Raw genomic sequence first — 22,149 nt, 5'->3', positions numbered from 1 at the left:
CCCAATAGATTGCAGATTCGCTTCGGCATGTAAAACGCCGTACGACCTAGCCGGAAATTCTAAAAGAATCGATTCACTTTTCGAATTAGGCATGCACTTGGGGTGGGGGGAATAGAAAATATTTTGCAGAGAAAATATAATGCAGATTCTCAACTGGGTTTTATTCCAAAATAAGTATACAAACATGTAGGATATGACAATAATAGCAATATTAACTGCATTCTAAATGCGTGTTGATATTTACTTGAAGAACCTGGTAGAAAAATTCGATGTCATTGAAATGGCTTCCACATATTTTCCGTGGTAAATACTAAAACCAGTTGATACAAACAAGTCGAAGGTGTGACCAGTTGTTGCTCTGCAGGCTGCGAGCTATCAAGATGCAAATAAAACTGGATATTCTGGGGGCTCGATTGGCTGGCTCCTCTCTACGGCCTTAGTCGGGTTTCCAAGCCGCATACTTAGCGTTGAATAATTATGCAACTATCCTCGGTGTTTTTTGTATGAAACAATTATAATGAAATATTTCAGCTATCGTCATCCAATGTACATATTTTTTTTTGTCTCATCGCTCCTAGCAAATTCAAATTCTTAAATTAGTTATAAATACGTATAAGTATTGTGTACGTTAAGTAGGTATTACAGTTACATCAATTAATACTATAATACTTAATAATAATGATAAACATTCGCTCGTAACAAATACACGTTGTATCTGTAATAGAGTTACTTAATTACAAGTCAGGAAAATTACGAAAAAATTTACAAAGCCTTAATAATTATAATACATGGTCCATAAAAATCTTATTTTGGCAAGAGTTCGAAGTATCAAGACACCTCCAGCTCCTTCTGGATTAGTCGTTTCGAGTTTGGAATGAAACTGGGCAGCTCGCATGAATAAATAACATATGTATAATTTCAAACGTTAATCTTGATTTTCTTATTGCTGCAATAATGCTTTTTACTTATAGCGTTAGTTTTACTTGTTGTATTTTGGTGTTTCTTCTTATATTTTTCCATTCTTTGCAAGATGAAACCGAAATGAAACAAAAATAACTGGTTCAATTTACAGCAAAACTATGCCATGATCTCTCTCCAGTCTTCGCTTAGCCTTGAGAGGAACAACACCCATTAGATCTGCTGGTGTAGGTAGTCCGCCAGTCATATTGGGTGCCATAGCTTGCTGATAAAAAACTTGCAGCTTTCCGCACTGGTATCCGTATACGACCGTGTCTTCAGTTCTGTGAACAGAATCATGGGAAGAAATTATTTTATTCTCTGAAGTAGAGTAGCTATGGATTTCTTACCTCACTACAATGTCTGTCATGTTACCAGCTTTACTGAATCTGTCGTGAAGAAATGAGACAATTTCTATCTCTGTGACACCCCAGAGACCGGCACGGTGGACTGTATCCCATTGTGGATCTACACTGAGGACGCTGTACAATTCTCTGCTATCACTGGGTGGTAGAGGTTCTAGACATCGTTGAAGTTTACACTCTAGTTTCGCGAGAACTTGAACACAAGTATCCCACTATTGGAAATATTAATTTTTAAGTATTGGCAAATGGTTTCTACCGAAATCAAATATGCAACATAACATTGGTCTAAAAAATATTTCATACATATACTAACTAGGGAATGTATGAGGTCGAAATTGTTGCCAACATTTTCTTCCATTAACAATACTAGGACCATGTTTTGCTGACCATAAATAAAAAGTTCAAGTTTTTCCAGGGAACTTTCCTCCGTCTCGGAATAAATCCAGTCTTGGTCTAGATCGTCTTCCTCATCACTCCCGTCTTTGCTTGCTGCATCCAGTTTGCTTCTGAGCAAATGGTTTGTCGTTGTAGAGAAACTTGACAAGTCACGAAATTCATTTGGTGTAGTTTCCCTACTGCAAAATCCGCTCGTACGTTCGTCCGCTAGTAAACTAAGCTTTGACATTAACGGCGTTAACTGTAATCCGTCAAGTTTTTTTCTTTGAGGTAAATCGAAAATGCTGCCGCATTCCGAAGACGATTTTTCCCTACCCTCTTCTTCTGGAGCATTTAGAGATTTGAGAGGTAAACTCATAGATCGACGATAAATTTCTTGTTTCGTTTTTTTCTCTGTTGTTACGTTAGCATTAGAAACAGTGTTATTCTCAGAAACGGACGGAACTTGACAATGTAATCCTTCTATCATAGCTGCCTTATCGTTTCCCATTGATGGAAATTTTTGGAAAAAATCTGTATGTTTAGGCAACTTTACATTGGTTGCACCACACTTGAGTTCCTGATAATGTGTAGCAACATTGAAATCGTACAAAGCTTTGGAAACCAGTGAACCATCGGATCTGAATATTGGGAAGCTTGGGTCTGTAATTGTATGGTAAAAGTGTTTTCCAGGTGGAAGTTTTTTCCGAGGTGAATCCTCGCAGAGGTCAGAGCAAAGGTTGTCATTCAAATTTGGTAATCCTATACTATAGTACCTAAGAGATACTCTGTTCGTATGTTTGTGTAATGCGTTATTCAGGTCTGGCAAACTAAGACATTTTTTATCGAGAAATCTACGTTCTTCCAGCTTTTCGATAGGAGGTGCATTCCTTAGTTTGTTTGCTCTTTTGCACCTTAGTGCTTCTTTGACAAGGTCTGGGATGTCGCTGATATTTTCTACTTCAAGAACTTGATTTTCAGGCATAGCTTTGCTTTCACAATCATCCGCACCGCTGCAGATCAATACTGTGGTCCCATGAAGCATTCTGTTAACATCCTTCAAAGGTGTAGAACAAACACTAGGCGTCAACGGGTTTACAATCTTGGAGCGATCTATTGTAACATCCTGCTTTCGTTTTGCTGGTGAGCTATATGTTGTGGGAGGCAGGGAGGGGTAGAAAGGTGCACCGCTATCATACTGCATCGAGTCCAATTCTCCTTCTTCCGGTACTGTGAATATGCGTGACGTATCACGTTTCATACCCGAGGTGCAGGAATCCTTTATGTTGTTCTTCGATAAATTCTGAAATATATATTTCATCAATTTTATATTGAATAACCGAAGCAAAATCCACTAACTTTAATTCACAGTAATGAATACTATAGCAGTTAGTAGTAGTGGAATGAGTGAAGTAGACCATAGCTGTCTAGCTATGGTTTACAAAATACCGAATATTCACCTTTTTCAGCATTGTTTTTTTCATCGTGGGATCGAGATACGAATTATAGACGCGTTCGCCAGCTGCATCTTGTTTCAATTTTATTACTTGCTTGCGTTCAACATAGACTCTGAGGAGTTGAACTCCGGCTGGCAGATCAAACTCTGTTCCTACAGTTTCCGCAGGGGCCTGTAAATGCAAAGTGAAATATATATTATATTTGACAAAATTCCACTGATCTCGAATTTATTAATTTCCATTACCTTTATACGATACGGATCAGTTACGATTAATTGTTTGGTCAATTCTGGATTCAACTGAGTAGCCACAACCCTGGATTATGATGAAATTGTGTCAATGATTCAGCTTGAAATTTGGATTTGAGTTCTGATTACTTGCAAAGAAGTCAACACCAAAAATAGTTCATGTTAATAAAATAGATGGTGTTACTTACTTATTATTGTAGAACAAGGCACCACCTAAAATACCACTTGTTTCTTGGCAATATTGTAGCACTTGTATAGCTTCTAAAAAAACATTGCTTGCACTCTGGAATGAAAATAATTATAAACAATTAGGTTGTGCGCAGTAAAGAATAGTGATATTATTTTTTGTCACCTATATCCCAAAGAACTTAGTGTAGTCAATTTGAAATTAATTTTGCGAAATTTAGAATCAGAATTATATGAATTACTTCGATGAAGAGGCGAACCTTAGGAAATTTGATGGTGGGAAGATTGGTGAATAAGTTGGCACCGTATTGCAGTATAGGAAGATAAGTTTCAAACATTTGATATAATTTCTCAGTCAGTCTGTTTCTGTCCCCACCAAGTGATGTCGATATAGTTTCAAGATCACGATGATAAAATTTCAGTGTCGATTCCAAAGTATCAGCTCGTCTCTGGATTACCCAATCCTGGATATTTCGGTCTGTTCCAACTGCCTGAGTACAACAGAAAGTAAGTTCTTCTTTTGTAGATTTATCTTGTGTATTAGACCAAGTTAGGAAGCTATCAGCATGCAGTTCAGTTGTTAAATGTTAATTCAAACTCACTAGTATATACTGTCCCAATTTTTTTAAAACAAATTTGCCACCTTGTAGAGAAATTACTCGTGGAGGTGAGAAAGATGTAGTAAGAAACTGTGTAACACCCATCAATTGACCAGCGAGCGCGAGCCTTTGAGTAAGCGATACCCAAGCAGGATGGAAATAAATAACAGCCTCGGCGGGGTCATCTTCTTCTCTGCGACACCGTGCCGTGTCGTACACGAACACTATCATCATTTCCCTAGAATAAGTAAAATCCACAGGCTGATAATTAGAAAGTAACATAATGAATTGAATTATGCGATATACTGATTCGAATGAATGACCTAGATTTTAATAAAACTTTTTCAATTAAGTTATTAGCCTAAGCACAACCTTTGTTTAATAACTTCGTATAAGTGAATTACTTTAGCCTAATGCTCTGACTTTGTTATATATGTGCAATGTACTTGAATGGAAGTGAACTATGAATAAATGTAAAGATGGATAGATTACATGGCAACGTTTGACTCGCTGAATAAGCAAGAGAGTGATTATAATACAACAAATGATAGCTAAGGTCTCTTATGTTGAACATTCCAACTATCGTTGACCCAATTTGTGTCATATTTATTGTATGTACGAATCTAACATTATCTGAATGTTACAAATTCGTACGTTGGATTCAATTTGTGAGACTGAGTATCCGCATTCCAGCTATATTTTCAGATTGCGAGATGCTTTAATGAAAGAGATGTGCAGATTAAATCTTTGGTGTTTTAGGTGAGAGTAAACAACTTCTTGCTTTGAACTTTTACACATAGGCACATTGAGAGTTTAAACAATTAGGCTCTTGACGGACAGTCAAATTTGGTGTTGAGTATTTTCTTTTTGTTGAGGAGTGAATAAAGAAAGAGCAACCCAGATTAAACCAATCCAACTTGAGAAAAATAATTAGTACTTCACGTTAACATACTCTAGCGCTGCACATGGGCCTGGCAATCTCTAAACTAAGTCCTATACTTTGAATTGTAATTTTTACAAAAAGCCTATTTACAAGCTACAAAGTTAAAAGAAGAAGTTCTCTACTTTGACCTGGGATGCCATAGAATTAATCTACGCCTATGAAACAGAAAGTCGGTACCTTTAAAAAGAGGTACTGTTCAACTTTTAATTGATACGTTGTGACTCTTTCACGATGGTACTCATTGAACAAATAATAAAATTATCTGATGACATGGATCAAATTAGCTCTGTCGAAATGGATAAGTTAGTTATCTATGATAATAGAAAGCTTATCGAGTTGAAATGAATGACATCAGTTATTGATGCTTCGAATTTTGTATTCAGGATTGAACAGTGGCAAGTACACAGATTGACGAAGATTGAATAAACAAAATATTAATGATAAAATGGGAGAGCACACTTTTGACAAGAGGGCATGAAATTCATATTCTAAATAGATTACATTTCAAAGCGCAATGAGAAATATGTTCTGCATTAGAAAACAGCTGTCCGGGCAATTTTGACCTGAAATCATTAGTTATTTTGAGGAATTAATTTTAGTTATTACAAAAAGAAAACTCACACCAATTTGAAATCTGCATTGTCTTTCACAAATATTAGAGAATTGAACAGAGACATATGGAAAGGTTTTTGTGCTATTAAAGTGTAAATATTACGTAGGAGAGAGCATTAAGATTGGTTGAACCGCTTCGCAGATACAAGAGTGGACGGGAGTCAGCGAGAATCATTTGGAAAAAAGACCAGCTTGACAAAGTAGTAAACATTCCATTATCAAGTTACTACGCTACTTTTTAATTAGATAACGCAACAATTACGTAACAGTCGACGTACTTTGCCATGATTGTTTATGTAGTGCTTCGCTGCACGTCGGCCCAGTCAAACGTCAGACGTCAAACCTTAGGTGGATTTTCATGATTTACTTCAGTGTTTTAAGGTGAAAATCACGCGTATCACTGGCACCATAGTGTGAGAAACCTATTGTATACCACAATTGCATATCTAAGCAGTAGAGTTCAAGGTTTACATGACGGAAATGAGTCTTCATAAGGTTGGGTGTATAACCGGCATCCTAACGCCATGTTGATATTGATTACCTTCGTTTTTTCATCGAGAAGGCAGTGCGAAGGCTGTGGGTCACTGTTTTCCTACAGGTTGTATCTGACACTGGGTCGCAGCATGGAATGTATATACTATATACCAACGTGGACTGTGCTATATTCTGTGGTGGCGGGCAGCTTCAGGTGACCATGTTGAGGGTCGTACTCATTTAATCGCAGCGACTCAAAACGGCCTGTAGTCGATACCTCTCGCAAAATCGCTTTACTTTCAAAATCGCCAAAATTTTCGCCAGGTATGCAAAACTGCCTTACTGTTTTCTTCATTTCTGGAGCAGAAAATTTTTGGTCCTGGATTCGATTTCTATGACCCTTTCCCGACCAATTGGACCCCCGGGGACCCGGAAAACGCAGCGAAAGGAGCGTGGAACCAACAGGAGAGAAATTACGAAGGAAAAAGCACCTGCTGAAAAATGTCGAAAACTCAGGTTTTTGTTTTTGGGCTGTAACTTTTGATGCGTTGATCGCAGCGTATTGGGAATGCGCCCAATCAATTTCTCTCGCAAAATTACGTCGGAACGGTACCAGGAAGAATTGATTCCAGCACTTTTTAAAATCGCGGAAATTTTCGCCAAAAGTGCAGAGGGGTTAGCCTTGCTTTTTTTTTGGCCGAAAAATTTTTGGTCTCAGATTTGATTCAAACGACCGTTTTCTGATCAATCGGACACTCAGGAACTCAGAAAACGCAGCGAAAAGAGCGTAGGACCAACAGGAGAGAAATGGCGAGCGAAAAAGCACCTGCTGAAAAATGTCGAAAACACAGGTTTTCGTTTTTCGGCTGTAACTTTTGATGCGTTGATCGCAGTGTATTGGGACTGCGCCCAATCATTTTCTCTCACAAAATTACGTCGGAATAGTGCATGAAAGAATTTATTCCAGAGCTTTTCAAAATCGCGAAAATTTTCGCCAAAAATGCAAAGGGGTTAGCCTTGCTTTTTTTTTGGCCGAAAAACTTTTGGTCTCAGATTTGATTCAAACGACCGTTTTCTGATCAATCGGACACCCAGGAACTCAGAAAACGCAGCGAAAAGAGCGTAGGACCAACGGGAGAGAAATGGTGAGCGAAAAAGCACCTGCTGAAAAATGTCGAAAACACAGGTTTTCGTTTTTCGGCTGTAACTTTTGATGCGTTGATCGCAGCGTATTGGGACTGCGCCCAATCATTTTCTCTCACAAAATTACGTCGGAATAGTGCATGAAAGAATTTATTCCAGCGCTTTTCAAACTCGCGAAAATTTTCGCCAAAAATGCAAAGGGGTTAGCCTTGCTTTTTTTTTGGCCGAAAAATTTTAGGTCCTAGATTTGATTCAAACGACCGTTTTCTGATCAATCGGACACCCAGGAACTCAGAAAACGCAGCGAAAACAGCGTGGGATCAACAGGAGAGAAGTTACAAAGGAAAAAGCACCTGCAGAAAAATGCCGAAAACACAGGTTTTCGTTTTTCGGCTGTAACTTTTGATGCGTTGATCGCAGCGGATTGGGATTGCGCCCAATCGATTTCTCTCGCAAAATTACGTCGGAATAGCGCATGAAAGAATTTATTCCAGCACTTTTCAAAATCGCGAAAATTTTCGCCAAAAATGCAAAGGGGTTAGCCTTGCTTTTTTTTTGGCCGAAAAATTTTTGGTCTCAGATTTGATTCAAACGACCGTTTTCTGATCAACCGGACACCCAGGAACTCAGAAAACGCAGCGAAAAGAGCGCAGGACCAACAGGAGAGAAATGACGAGCGAAAAAGCACCTGCTGAAAAATGCCGAAAACACAGGTTTTCGTTTTTCGGCTGTAACTTTTGATGCGTTGATCGCAGCGGATTGGGACTGCGCCCAATCGATTTCTCTCGCAAAATTACGTCGGAATAGTGCATGAAAGAATTTATTCTAGCACTTTTTAAAATCGCGAAAATTTTCGCCAAAAATACAAAGGGGTTAACCTTCCTTTCTTCTGACCAAAAAATCTTTCGTCTCAGAAGTGATTTGTATGACCCTTTCCCGACCAATTGGAACCCCTGGAACCCGAAAAACGCAGCGAAAAGAGCGTGGGACCAACAGGAGAGAAATTACAAAGGAAAAAGCACCTGCTGAAAAATGTGGAAAACTCAGGTTTTTGTTTTTTGGCTGTAACTTTTGATGCGTTGATCGCAGCGTATTGGGACTGCGCCCAATCGATTTCTCTCGCAAAATTACGTCGGAATAGTGCATGAAAGAATTTATTCTAGCACTTTTTAAAATCGCGAAAATTTTCGCCAAAAATACAAAGGGGTTAGCCTTGCTTTTTTTTTGGCCGAAAAATTTTTGGTCCTAGATTTGATTCAAACGACCGTTTTCTGATCAATCGGACACCCAGGAACTCAGAAAACGCAGCGAAAACAGCGTGGGATCAACAGGAGAGAAGTTACGAAGGAAAAAGCACCTGCTGAAAAATGCCGAAAACACAGGTTTTCGTTTTTCAGCTGTAACTTTTGCTGCGTTGATCGCAGCGTATTGGGACTGCGCCCAATCGATTTCTCTCGCAAAATTACGTCGGAATAGTGCATGAAAGACTTTATTCCAGCACTTTTCAAAATCGCGAAAATTTTTGCCAAAAATGCAAAGGGGTTAGCCTTGCTTTTTTTTAGGCCGAAAAATTTTTGGTCTCAGATTTGATTCAAACGACCGTTTTCTGACCAACCGGACACCCAGGAACTCAGAAAACGCAGCGAAAACAGCGTGGGATCAACAGGAGCGAAGTTACGAAGGAAAAAGCACCTGCTGAAAAATGCCGAAATCACAGGTTTTCGTTTTTCGGCTGTAACTTTTGATGCGTTGATCGCAGCGTATTGGGACTGCGCCCAATCGATTTCTCTCGCAAAATTACGTCGGAATAGTGCATGAAAGAATTTATTCCAGCACTTTTCAAAATCGCGAAAATTTTCGCCAAAAATGCAAATGGGTTAGCCTTGCTTTTTTTTTGGCCGAAAAATTTTTGGTCTCAGATTTGATTCAAACGACCGTTTTCTGATCAATCGGACACTCAGGAACTCAGAAAACGCAGCGAAAAGAGCGTAGGACCAACAGGAGAGAAATGGCGAGCGAAAAAGCACCTGCTGAAAAATGTCGAAAACACAGGTTTTCGTTTTTCGGCTGTAACTTTTGATGCGTTGATCGCAGTGTATTGGGACTGCGCCCAATCATTTTCTCTCACAAAATTACGTCGGAATAGTGCATGAAAGAATTTATTCCAGAGCTTTTCAAAATCGCGAAAATTTTCGCCAAAAATGCAAAGGGGTTAGCCTTGCTTTTTTTTTGGCCGAAAAACTTTTGGTCTCAGATTTGATTCAAACGACCGTTTTCTGATCAATCGGACACCCAGGAACTCAGAAAACGCAGCGAAAAGAGCGTAGGACCAACGGGAGAGAAATGGTGAGCGAAAAAGCACCTGCTGAAAAATGTCGAAAACACAGGTTTTCGTTTTTCGGCTGTAACTTTTGATGCGTTGATCGCAGCGTATTGGGACTGCGCCCAATCATTTTCTCTCACAAAATTACGTCGGAATAGTGCATGAAAGAATTTATTCCAGCGCTTTTCAAACTCGCGAAAATTTTCGCCAAAAATGCAAAGGGGTTAGCCTTGCTTTTTTTTTGGCCGAAAAATTTTAGGTCCTAGATTTGATTCAAACGACCGTTTTCTGATCAATCGGACACCCAGGAACTCAGAAAACGCAGCGAAAACAGCGTGGGATCAACAGGAGAGAAGTTACAAAGGAAAAAGCACCTGCAGAAAAATGCCGAAAACACAGGTTTTCGTTTTTCGGCTGTAACTTTTGATGCGTTGATCGCAGCGGATTGGGATTGCGCCCAATCGATTTCTCTCGCAAAATTACGTCGGAATAGCGCATGAAAGAATTTATTCCAGCACTTTTCAAAATCGCGAAAATTTTCGCCAAAAATGCAAAGGGGTTAGCCTTGCTTTTTTTTTGGCCGAAAAATTTTTGGTCTCAGATTTGATTCAAACGACCGTTTTCTGATCAACCGGACACCCAGGAACTCAGAAAACGCAGCGAAAAGAGCGCAGGACCAACAGGAGAGAAATGACGAGCGAAAAAGCACCTGCTGAAAAATGCCGAAAACACAGGTTTTCGTTTTTCGGCTGTAACTTTTGATGCGTTGATCGCAGCGGATTGGGACTGCGCCCAATCGATTTCTCTCGCAAAATTACGTCGGAATAGTGCATGAAAGAATTTATTCTAGCACTTTTTAAAATCGCGAAAATTTTCGCCAAAAATACAAAGGGGTTAACCTTCCTTTCTTCTGACCAAAAAATCTTTCGTCTCAGAAGTGATTTGTATGACCCTTTCCCGACCAATTGGAACCCCTGGAACCCGAAAAACGCAGCGAAAAGAGCGTGGGACCAACAGGAGAGAAATTACAAAGGAAAAAGCACCTGCTGAAAAATGCCGAAAACACAGGTTTTCGTTTTTCAGCTGTAACTTTTGCTGCGTTGATCGCAGTGTATTGGGACTGCGCCCAATCGATTTCTCTCGCAAAATTACGTCGGAATAGTGCATGAAAGACTTTATTCCAGCACTTTTCAAAATCGCGAAAATTTTTGCCAAAAATGCAAAGGGGTTAGCCTTGCTTTTTTTTAGGCCGAAAAATTTTTGGTCTCAGATTTGATTCAAACGACCGTTTTCTGATCAATCGGACACCCAGGAACTCAGAAAACGCAGCGAAAAGAGCGTAGGACCAACGGGAGAGAAATGGTGAGCGAAAAAGCACCTGCTGAAAAATGTCGAAAACACAGGTTTTCGTTTTTCGGCTGTAACTTTTGATGCGTTGATCGCAGCGTATTGGGACTGCGCCCAATCATTTTCTCTCACAAAATTACGTCGGAATAGTGCATGAAAGAATTTATTCCAGCGCTTTTCAAACTCGCGAAAATTTTCGCCAAAAATGCAAAGGGGTTAGCCTTGCTTTTTTTTTGGCCGAAAAATTTTAGGTCCTAGATTTGATTCAAACGACCGTTTTCTGATCAATCGGACACCCAGGAACTCAGAAAACGCAGCGAAAACAGCGTGGGATCAACAGGAGAGAAGTTACAAAGGAAAAAGCACCTGCAGAAAAATGCCGAAAACACAGGTTTTCGTTTTTCGGCTGTAACTTTTGATGCGTTGATCGCAGCGGATTGGGATTGCGCCCAATCGATTTCTCTCGCAAAATTACGTCGGAATAGCGCATGAAAGAATTTATTCCAGCACTTTTCAAAATCGCGAAAATTTTCGCCAAAAATGCAAAGGGGTTAGCCTTGCTTTTTTTTTGGCCGAAAAATTTTTGGTCTCAGATTTGATTCAAACGACCGTTTTCTGATCAACCGGACACCCAGGAACTCAGAAAACGCAGCGAAAAGAGCGCAGGACCAACAGGAGAGAAATGACGAGCGAAAAAGCACCTGCTGAAAAATGCCGAAAACACAGGTTTTCGTTTTTCGGCTGTAACTTTTGATGCGTTGATCGCAGCGGATTGGGACTGCGCCCAATCGATTTCTCTCGCAAAATTACGTCGGAATAGTGCATGAAAGAATTTATTCTAGCACTTTTTAAAATCGCGAAAATTTTCGCCAAAAATACAAAGGGGTTAACCTTCCTTTCTTCTGACCAAAAAATCTTTCGTCTCAGAAGTGATTTGTATGACCCTTTCCCGACCAATTGGAACCCCTGGAACCCGAAAAACGCAGCGAAAAGAGCGTGGGACCAACAGGAGAGAAATTACAAAGGAAAAAGCACCTGCTGAAAAATGTGGAAAACTCAGGTTTTTGTTTTTTGGCTGTAACTTTTGATGCGTTGATCGCAGCGTATTGGGACTGCGCCCAATCGATTTCTCTCGCAAAATTACGTCGGAATAGTGCATGAAAGAATTTATTCTAGCACTTTTTAAAATCGCGAAAATTTTCGCCAAAAATACAAAGGGGTTAGCCTTGCTTTTTTTTTGGCCGAAAAATTTTTGGTCTCAGATTTGATTCAAACGACCGTTTTCTGATCAATCGGACACTCAGGAACTCAGAAAACGCAGCGAAAAGAGCGTAGGACCAACAGGAGAGAAATGGCGAGCGAAAAAGCACCTGCTGAAAAATGTCGAAAACACAGGTTTTCGTTTTTCGGCTGTAACTTTTGATGCGTTGATCGCAGTGTATTGGGACTGCGCCCAATCATTTTCTCTCACAAAATTACGTCGGAATAGTGCATGAAAGAATTTATTCCAGAGCTTTTCAAAATCGCGAAAATTTTCGCCAAAAATGCAAAGGGGTTAGCCTTGCTTTTTTTTTGGCCGAAAAACTTTTGGTCTCAGATTTGATTCAAACGACCGTTTTCTGATCAATCGGACACCCAGGAACTCAGAAAACGCAGCGAAAAGAGCGTAGGACCAACGGGAGAGAAATGGTGAGCGAAAAAGCACCTGCTGAAAAATGTCGAAAACACAGGTTTTCGTTTTTCGGCTGTAACTTTTGATGCGTTGATCGCAGCGTATTGGGACTGCGCCCAATCATTTTCTCTCACAAAATTACGTCGGAATAGTGCATGAAAGAATTTATTCCAGCGCTTTTCAAACTCGCGAAAATTTTCGCCAAAAATGCAAAGGGGTTAGCCTTGCTTTTTTTTTGGCCGAAAAATTTTAGGTCCTAGATTTGATTCAAACGACCGTTTTCTGATCAATCGGACACCCAGGAACTCAGAAAACGCAGCGAAAACAGCGTGGGATCAACAGGAGAGAAGTTACAAAGGAAAAAGCACCTGCAGAAAAATGCCGAAAACACAGGTTTTCGTTTTTCGGCTGTAACTTTTGATGCGTTGATCGCAGCGGATTGGGATTGCGCCCAATCGATTTCTCTCGCAAAATTACGTCGGAATAGTGCATGAAAGAATTTATTCTAGCACTTTTTAAAATCGCGAAAATTTTCGCCAAAAATACAAAGGGGTTAGCCTTGCTTTTTTTTTGGCCGAAAAATTTTTGGTCCTAGATTTGATTCAAACGACCGTTTTCTGATCAATCGGACACCCAGGAACTCAGAAAACGCAGCGAAAACAGCGTGGGATCAACAGGAGAGAAGTTACGAAGGAAAAAGCACCTGCTGAAAAATGCCGAAAACACAGGTTTTCGTTTTTCAGCTGTAACTTTTGCTGCGTTGATCGCAGCGTATTGGGACTGCGCCCAATCGATTTCTCTCGCAAAATTACGTCGGAATAGTGCATGAAAGACTTTATTCCAGCACTTTTCAAAATCGCGAAAATTTTTGCCAAAAATGCAAAGGGGTTAGCCTTGCTTTTTTTTAGGCCGAAAAATTTTTGGTCTCAGATTTGATTCAAACGACCGTTTTCTGATCAACCGGACACCCAGGAACTCAGAAAACGCAGCGAAAACAGCGTGGGATCAACAGGAGCGAAGTTACGAAGGAAAAAGCACCTGCTGAAAAATGCCGAAAACACAGGTTTTCGTTTTTCGGCTGTATCTTTTGATGCGTTGATCGCAGCGTATTGGGACTGCGCCCAATCGATTTCTCTCGCAAAATTACGTCGGAATAGTGCATGAAAGAATTTATTCTAGCACTTTTTAAAATCGCGAAAATTTTCGCCAAAAATACAAAGGGGTTAGCCTTGCTTTTTTTTTGGCCGAAAAATTTTTGGTCCTAGATTTGATTCAAACGACCGTTTTCTGATCAATCGGACACCCAGGAACTCAGAAAACGCAGCGAAAACAGCGTGGGATCAACAGGAGAGAAGTTACGAAGGAAAAAGCACCTGCTGAAAAATGCCGAAAACACAGGTTTTCGTTTTTCAGCTGTAACTTTTGCTGCGTTGATCGCAGCGTATTGGGACTGCGCCCAATCGATTTCTCTCGCAAAATTACGTCGGAATAGTGCATGAAAGACTTTATTCCAGCACTTTTCAAAATCGCGAAAATTTTCGCCAAAAATGCAAAGGGGTTAGCCTTGCTTTTTTTTAGGCCGAAAAATTTTTGGTCTCAGATTTGATTCAAACGACCGTTTTCTGATCAACCGGACACCCAGGAACTCAGAAAACGCAGCGAAAACAGCGTGGGATCAACAGGAGCGAAGTTACGAAGGAAAAAGCACCTGCTGAAAAATGCCGAAAACACAGGTTTTCGTTTTTCGGCTGTATCTTTTGATGCGTTGATCGCAGCGTATTGGGACTGCGCCCAATCGATTTCTCTCGCAAAATTACGTCGGAATAGTGCATGAAAGAATTTATTCTAGCACTTTTTAAAATCGCGAAAATTTTCGCCAAAAATACAAAGGGGTTAACCTTCCTTTCTTCTGACCAAAAAATCTTTCGTCTCAGAAGTGATTTGTATGACCCTTTCCCGACCAATTGGAACCCCAGGAACCCGAAAAACGCAGCGAAAAGAGCGTGGGACCAACAGGAGAGAAATGACGAGCGAAAAAGCACCTGCTGAAAAATGCCGAAAACACAGGTTTTCGTTTTTCGGCTGTAACTTTTGATGCGTTGATCGCAGCGGATTGGGACTGCGCCCAATCGATTTCTCTCGCAAAATTACGTCGGAATAGTGCATGAAAGAATTTATTCTAGCACTTTTTGAAATCGCGAAAATTTTCGCCAAAAATACAAAGGGGTTAGCCTTGCTTTTTTTTTGGCCGAAAAATTTTTGGTCCTAGATTTGATTCAAACGACCGTTTTCTGATCAATCGGACACCCAGGCACTCAGAAAACGCAGCGAAAACAGCGTGGGATCAACAGGAGAGAAGTTACGAAGGAAAAAGCACCTGCTGAAAAATGCCGAAACACAGGTTTTCGTTTTTCGGCTGTAACTTTTGATGCGTTGATCGCAGCGTATTGGGACTGCGCCCAATCGATTTCTCTCGCAAAATTACGTCGGAATAGCGCATGAAAGAATTTATTCCAGCACTTTTCAGAATCGCGAAAATTTTCGCCAAAAATACAAAGGGGTTAGCCTTGCTTTTTTTTTGGCCGAAAAATTTTTGGTTTCAGATTTGATTCAAACGACCGTTTCTGATCAATCGGACACCCAGTAACTCAGAAAACGCAGCGAAAAGAGCGTAGGACCAACAGGAGAGAAGTTGCAAAGGAAAAAGCACCTGCAGAAAAATGCCGAAAACACAGGTTTTCGTTTTTCGGCTGTAACTTTTGATGCGTTGATCGCAGCGTATTGGGACTGCGCCCAATCATTTTCTCTCACAAAATTACGTCGGAATAGTGCATGAAAGAATTTATTCCAGAGCTTTTCAAAATCGCGAAAATTTTCGCCAAAAATGCAAAGGGGTTAGCCTTGCTTTTTTTTTGGCCGAAAAACTTTTGGTCTCAGATTTGATTCAAACGACCGTTTTCTGATCAATCGGACACCCAGGAACTCAGAAAACGCAGCGAAAAGAGCGTAGGACCAACGGGAGAGAAATGGTGAGCGAAAAAGCACCTGCTGAAAAATGTCGAAAACACAGGTTTTCGTTTTTCGGCTGTAACTTTTGATGCGTTGATCGCAGCGTATTGGGACTGCGCCCAATCATTTTCTCTCACAAAATTACGTCGGAATAGTGCATGAAAGAATTTATTCCAGCGCTTTTCAAACTCGCGAAAATTTTCGCCAAAAATGCAAAGGGGTTAGCCTTGCTTTTTTTTTGGCCGAAAAATTTTAGGTCCTAGATTTGATTCAAACGACCGTTTTCTGATCAATCGGACACCCAGGAACTCAGAAAACGCAGCGAAAACAGCGTGGGATCAACAGGAGAGAAGTTACAAAGGAAAAAGCACCTGCAGAAAAATGCCGAAAACACAGGTTTTCGTTTTTCGGCTGTAACTTTTGATGCGTTGATCGCAGCGGATTGGGATTGCGCCCAATCGATTTCTCTCGCAAAATTACGTCGGAATAGCGCATGAAAGAATTTATTCCAGCACTTTTCAAAATCGCGAAAATTTTCGCCAAAAATGCAAAGGGGTTAGCCTTGCTTTTTTTTTGGCCGAAAAATTTTTGGTCTCAGATTTGATTCAAACGACCGTTTTCTGATCAACCGGACACCCAGGAACTCAGAAAACGCAGCGAAAAGAGCGCAGGACCAACAGGAGCGAAGTTACGAAGGAAAAAGCACCTGCTGAAAAATGCCGAAAACACAGGTTTTCGTTTTTCGGCTGTATCTTTTGATGCGTTGATCGCAGCGGATTGGGACTGCGCCCAATCGATTTCTCTCGCAAAATTACGTCGGAATAGTGCATGAAAGAATTTATTCTAGCACTTTTTAAAATCGCGAAAATTTTCGCCAAAAATACAAAGGGGTTAACCTTCCTTTCTTCTGACCAAAAAATCTTTCGTCTCAGAAGTGATTTGTATGACCCTTTCCCGACCAATTGGAACCCCAGGAACCCGAAAAACGCAGCGAAAAGAGCGTGGGACCAACAGGAGAGAAATTACAAAGGAAAAAGCACCTGCTGAAAAATGTGGAAAACTCAGGTTTTTGTTTTTTGGCTGTAACTTTTGATGCGTTGATCGCAGCGTATTGGGACTGCGCCCAATCGATTTCTCTCGCAAAATTACGTCGGAATAGTGCATGAAAGAATTTATTCTAGCACTTTTTAAAATCGCGAAAATTTTCGCCAAAAATACAGAGGGGTTAGCCTTGCTTTTTTTTTGGCCGAAAAATTTTTGGTCCTAGATTTGATTCAAACGACCGTTTTCTGATCAATCGGACACCCAGGAACTCAGAAAACGCAGCGAAAACAGCGTGGGATCAACAGGAGAGAAGTTACGAAGGAAAAAGCACCTGCTGAAAAATGCCGAAAACACAGGTTTTCGTTTTTCAGCTGTAACTTTTGCTGCGTTGATCGCAGCGTATTGGGACTGCGCCCAATCGATTTCTCTCGCAAAATTACGTCGGAATAGTGCATGAAAGACTTTATTCCAGCACTTTTCAAAATCGCGAAAATTTTTGCCAAAAATGCAAAGGGGTTAGCCTTGCTTTTTTTTAGGCCGAAAAATTTTTGGTCCTAGATTTGATTCAAACGACCGTTTTCTGATCAATCGGACACCCAGGCACTCAGAAAACGCAGCGAAAACAGCGTGGGATCAACAGGAGAGAAGTTACGAAGGAAAAAGCACCTGCCGAAAAATGCCGAAACACAGGTTTTCGTTTTTCGGCTGTAACTTTTGATGCGTTGATCGCAGCGTATTGGGACTGCGCCCAATCGATTTCTCTCGCAAAATTACGTCGGAATAGCGCATGAAAGAATTTATTCCAGCACTTTTCAGAATCGCGAAAATTTTCGCCAAAAATACAAAGGGGTTAGCCTTGCTTTTTTTTTGGCCGAAAAATTTTTGGTTTCAGATTTGATTCAAACGACCGTTTCTGATCAATCGGACACCCAGTAACTCAGAAAACGCAGCGAAAAGAGCGTAGGACCAACAGGAGAGAAGTTGCAAAGGAAAAAGCACCTGCAGAAAAATGCCGAAAACACAGGTTTTCGTTTTTCGGCTGTAACTTTTGATGCGTTGATCGCAGCGTATTGGGACTGCGCCCAATCATTTTCTCTCACAAAATTACGTCGGAATAGTGCATGAAAGAATTTATTCCAGAGCTTTTCAAAATCGCGAAAATTTTCGCCAAAAATGCAAAGGGGTTAGCCTTGCTTTTTTTTTGGCCGAAAAACTTTTGGTCTCAGATTTGATTCAAACGACCGTTTTCTGATCAATCGGACACCCAGGAACTCAGAAAACGCAGCGAAAAGAGCGTAGGACCAACGGGAGAGAAATGGTGAGCGAAAAAGCACCTGCTGAAAAATGTCGAAAACACAGGTTTTCGTTTTTCGGCTGTAACTTTTGATGCGTTGATCGCAGCGTATTGGGACTGCGCCCAATCATTTTCTCTCACAAAATTACGTCGGAATAGTGCATGAAAGAATTTATTCCAGCGCTTTTCAAACTCGCGAAAATTTTCGCCAAAAATGCAAAGGGGTTAGCCTTGCTTTTTTTTTGGCCGAAAAATTTTAGGTCCTAGATTTGATTCAAACGACCGTTTTCTGATCAATCGGACACCCAGGAACTCAGAAAACGCAGCGAAAACAGCGTGGGATCAACAGGAGAGAAGTTACAAAGGAAAAAGCACCTGCAGAAAAATGCCGAAAACACAGGTTTTCGTTTTTCGGCTGTAACTTTTGATGCGTTGATCGCAGCGGATTGGGATTGCGCCCAATCGATTTCTCTCGCAAAATTACGTCGGAATAGCGCATGAAAGAATTTATTCCAGCACTTTTCAAAATCGCGAAAATTTTCGCCAAAAATGCAAAGGGGTTAGCCTTGCTTTTTTTTTGGCCGAAAAATTTTTGGTCTCAGATTTGATTCAAACGACCGTTTTCTGATCAACCGGACACCCAGGAACTCAGAAAACGCAGCGAAAAGAGCGCAGGACCAACAGGAGCGAAGTTACGAAGGAAAAAGCACCTGCTGAAAAATGCCGAAAACACAGGTTTTCGTTTTTCGGCTGTATCTTTTGATGCGTTGATCGCAGCGGATTGGGACTGCGCCCAATCGATTTCTCTCGCAAAATTACGTCGGAATAGTGCATGAAAGAATTTATTCTAGCACTTTTTAAAATCGCGAAAATTTTCGCCAAAAATACAAAGGGGTTAACCTTCCTTTCTTCTGACCAAAAAATCTTTCGTCTCAGAAGTGATTTGTATGACCCTTTCCCGACCAATTGGAACCCCAGGAACCCGAAAAACGCAGCGAAAAGAGCGTGGGACCAACAGGAGAGAAATTACAAAGGAAAAAGCACCTGCTGAAAAATGTGGAAAACTCAGGTTTTTGTTTTTTGGCTGTAACTTTTGATGCGTTGATCGCAGCGTATTGGGACTGCGCCCAATCGATTTCTCTCGCAAAATTACGTCGGAATAGTGCATGAAAGAATTTATTCTAGCACTTTTTAAAATCGCGAAAATTTTCGCCAAAAATACAGAGGGGTTAGCCTTGCTTTTTTTTTGGCCGAAAAATTTTTGGTCCTAGATTTGATTCAAACGACCGTTTTCTGATCAATCGGACACCCAGGAACTCAGAAAACGCAGCGAAAACAGCGTGGGATCAACAGGAGAGAAGTTACGAAGGAAAAAGCACCTGCTGAAAAATGCCGAAAACACAGGTTTTCGTTTTTCAGCTGTAACTTTTGCTGCGTTGATCGCAGCGTATTGGGACTGCGCCCAATCGATTTCTCTCGCAAAATTACGTCGGAATAGTGCATGAAAGACTTTATTCCAGCACTTTTCAAAATCGCGAAAATTTTTGCCAAAAATGCAAAGGGGTTAGCCTTGCTTTTTTTTAGGCCGAAAAATTTTTGGTCCTAGATTTGATTCAAACGACCGTTTTCTGATCAACCGGACACCCAGGAACTCAGAAAACGCAGCGAAAAGAGCGTAGGACCAACAGGAGAGAAGTTACGAAGGAAAAAGCACCTGCTGAAAAATGCCGAAACACAGGTTTTCGTTTTTCGGCTGTAACTTTTGATGCGTTGATCGCAGCGTATTGGGACTGCGCCCAATCGATTTCTTTCGCAAAATTACGTCGGAATAGTGCATGAAAGAATTTATTCCAGCACTTTTCAAAATCGCGAAAATTTTTGGCCAAAAATGCAAAGGGGTTAGCCTTGCTTTTTTTTAGGCCGAAAAATTTTTGGTCTCAGATTTGATTCAAACGACCGTTTTCTGATCAACCGGACACCCAGGAACTCAGAAAACGCAGCGAAAACAGCGTGGGATCAACAGGAGCGAAGTTACGAAGGAAAAAGCACCTGCTGAAAAATGCCGAAAACACAGGTTTTCGTTTTTCGGCTGTAACTTTTGATGCGTTGATCGCAGCGGATTGGGACTGCGCCCAATCGATTTCTCTCGCAAAATTACGTCGGAATAGTGCATGAAAGAATTTATTCCAGCGCTTTTCAAAATCGCGAAAATTTTCGCCAAAAATGCAAAGGGGTTAGCCTTGCTTTTTTCTTGGCCGAAAAACTTTTGGTCTCAGATTTGATTCAAACGACCGTTTTCTGATCAATCGGACACCCAGGAACTCAGAAAACGCAGCGAAAAGAGCGCAGGACCAACAGGAGAGAAATGACGAGCGAAAAAGCACCTGCTGAAAAATGTGGAAAACTCGGGTTTTTGTTTTTTGGCTGTAACTTTTGATGCGTTGATCGCAGCGTATTGGGACTGCGCCCAATCGATTTCTCTCGCAAAATTACGTCGGAATAGTGCATGAAAGAATTTATTCTAGCACTTTTTAAAATCGGGAAAATTTTCGCCAAAAATGCAAAGGGGTTAGCCTTGCTTTTTTTTTGGCCGAAAAATTTTTGGACCTAGATTTGATTCGAACGACCGTTTTCTGACCAATCGGACACCCAGGAACTCAGAAAACGCAGCGAAAAGAGCGCAGGACCAACAGGAGAGAAATGACGAGCGAGAAAGCACCTGCTGAAAAATGCCGAAAACACAGGTTTTCGTTTTTCGGCTGTAACTTTTGATGCGTTGATCGCAGCGTATTGGGACTGCGCCCAATCGATTTCTCTCGCAAAATTACGTCGGAATAGCGCATGAAAGAATTTATTCCAGCACTTTTCAAAATCGCGAAAATTTTTGCCAAAAATGCAAAGGGGTTAGCCTTGCTTTTTTTTGGCCGAAAAACTTTTGGTCTCAGATTTGATTCAAACGACCGTTTCTGATCAATCGGACACCCAGGAACTCAGAAAACGCAGCAAAAAGAGCGTAGGACCAACAGGAGAGAAGTTACAAAGGAAAAAGCACCTGCAGAAAAATGCCGAAACACAGGTTTTCGTTTTTCGGCTGTAACTTTTGATGCGTTGATCGCAGCGTATTGGGACTGCGCCCAATCGATTTCTTTCGCAAAATTACGTCGGAATAGTGCATGAAAGAATTTATTCCAGCACTTCAAAATCGCGAAAATTTTTGCCAAAAATGCAAAGGGGTTAGCCTTGCTTTTTTTTTGGCCGGAAAACTTTTGGTCTCAGATTTGATTCAAACGACCGTTTCTGATCAATCGGACACCCAGGAACTCAGAAAACGCAGCGAAAAGAGCGTAGGACCAACAGGAGAGAAGTTACAAAGGAAAAAGCACCTGCTGAAAAATGCCGAAAACACAGGTTTTCGTTTTTCGGCTGTAACTTTTGATGCGTCGATCGCAGCGTATTGGGACTGCGCCCAATCGATTTGTCTCGCAAAATTACGTCGGAATAGTGCATGAAAGAATTTATTCTAGCACTTTTTAAAATCGGGAAAATTTTCGCCAAAAATGCAAAGGGGTTAGCCTTGCTTTTTTTTTGGCCGAAAAATTTTTGGTCCTACATTTGATTCGAACGACCGTTTTCTGACCAATCGGACACCCAGGAACTCAGAAAACGCAGCGAAAACAGCGTGGGATCAACAGGAGAGAAGTTACGAAGGAAAAAGCACCTGCTGAAAAATGCCGAAAACACAGGTTTTCGTTTTTCAGCTGTAACTTTTGATGCGTTGATCGCAGCGTATTGGGACTGCGCCCAATCGATTTCTCTCGCAAAATTACGTCGGAATAGTGCATGAAAGAATTTATTCCAGCACTTTTCAAAATCGCGAAAATTTTTGCCAAAAATGCAAAGGGGTTAGCCTTGCTTTTTTTTTGGCCGGAAAACTTTTGGTCTCAGATTTGATTCAAACGACCGTTTCTGATCAATCGGACACCCAGGAACTCAGAAAACGCAGCGAAAAGAGCGTAGGACCAACAGGAGAGAAGTTACAAAGGAAAAAGCACCTGCTGAAAAATGCCGAAAACACAGGTTTTCGTTTTTCGGCTGTAACTT

General features: G+C 40.9%; 1 protein-coding gene across 4 annotated transcripts; it reads right to left on the bottom strand.

Annotated features, from left to right (window-relative positions):
- Positions 1-145: 145 nt before the first annotated feature.
- Positions 146-6,335, bottom strand: HPS4 (Hermansky-Pudlak syndrome 4 protein). 4 transcript variants are annotated; one of them, XM_046627578.2, is made up of 9 exons: positions 6,284-6,335; positions 4,191-4,425; positions 3,849-4,079; positions 3,591-3,685; positions 3,400-3,469; positions 3,158-3,325; positions 1,636-3,000; positions 1,308-1,534; positions 146-1,241 (listed from the first exon to the last, which is right to left on the bottom strand). In XM_046627578.2, exons 1-9 carry the CDS (start codon positions 6,295-6,297, stop codon positions 1,067-1,069), a joined length of 2,580 nt encoding a protein of 859 aa, XP_046483534.1. In that variant the 5' UTR covers positions 6,298-6,335; the 3' UTR covers positions 146-1,066. The 4 variants fall into 4 exon arrangements, with proteins under 4 accessions (XP_046483534.1, XP_046483535.1, XP_046483532.1 ...); XM_046627579.2 differs by lacking the exon at positions 6,284-6,335 and adding an exon at positions 6,021-6,276; XM_046627576.2 differs by lacking the exon at positions 6,284-6,335 and adding an exon at positions 5,752-5,961.
- Between the last annotated feature and the right edge of the window lie 15,814 nt (positions 6,336-22,149).

The sequence above is a fragment of the Neodiprion pinetum genome, chromosome 5, assembly GCF_021155775.2.
Source record: "Neodiprion pinetum isolate iyNeoPine1 chromosome 5, iyNeoPine1.2, whole genome shotgun sequence".
Taxonomy (NCBI): Eukaryota; Metazoa; Arthropoda; class Insecta; order Hymenoptera; family Diprionidae; genus Neodiprion; species Neodiprion pinetum.
This window is presented reverse-complemented; position numbering and strand designations above follow the sequence as displayed.

Coding starts and splice junctions, on each gene's coding strand:
- HPS4 (XM_046627576.2), bottom strand. CDS start 5,807: ATGTCTCTGTTCAATTCTCTAATATTTGTGAAAGACAATGCAGATTTC. Junction 4,426..5,751: donor AATGCAGATTTCAAATTGGT/GTGAGTTTTCTT, acceptor TACTTATTCTAG/GGAAATGATGATAGTGTTCG. Junction 3,326..3,399: donor CTGATCCGTATCGTATAAAG/GTAATGGAAATT, acceptor TTGCATTTACAG/GCCCCTGCGGAAACTGTAGG.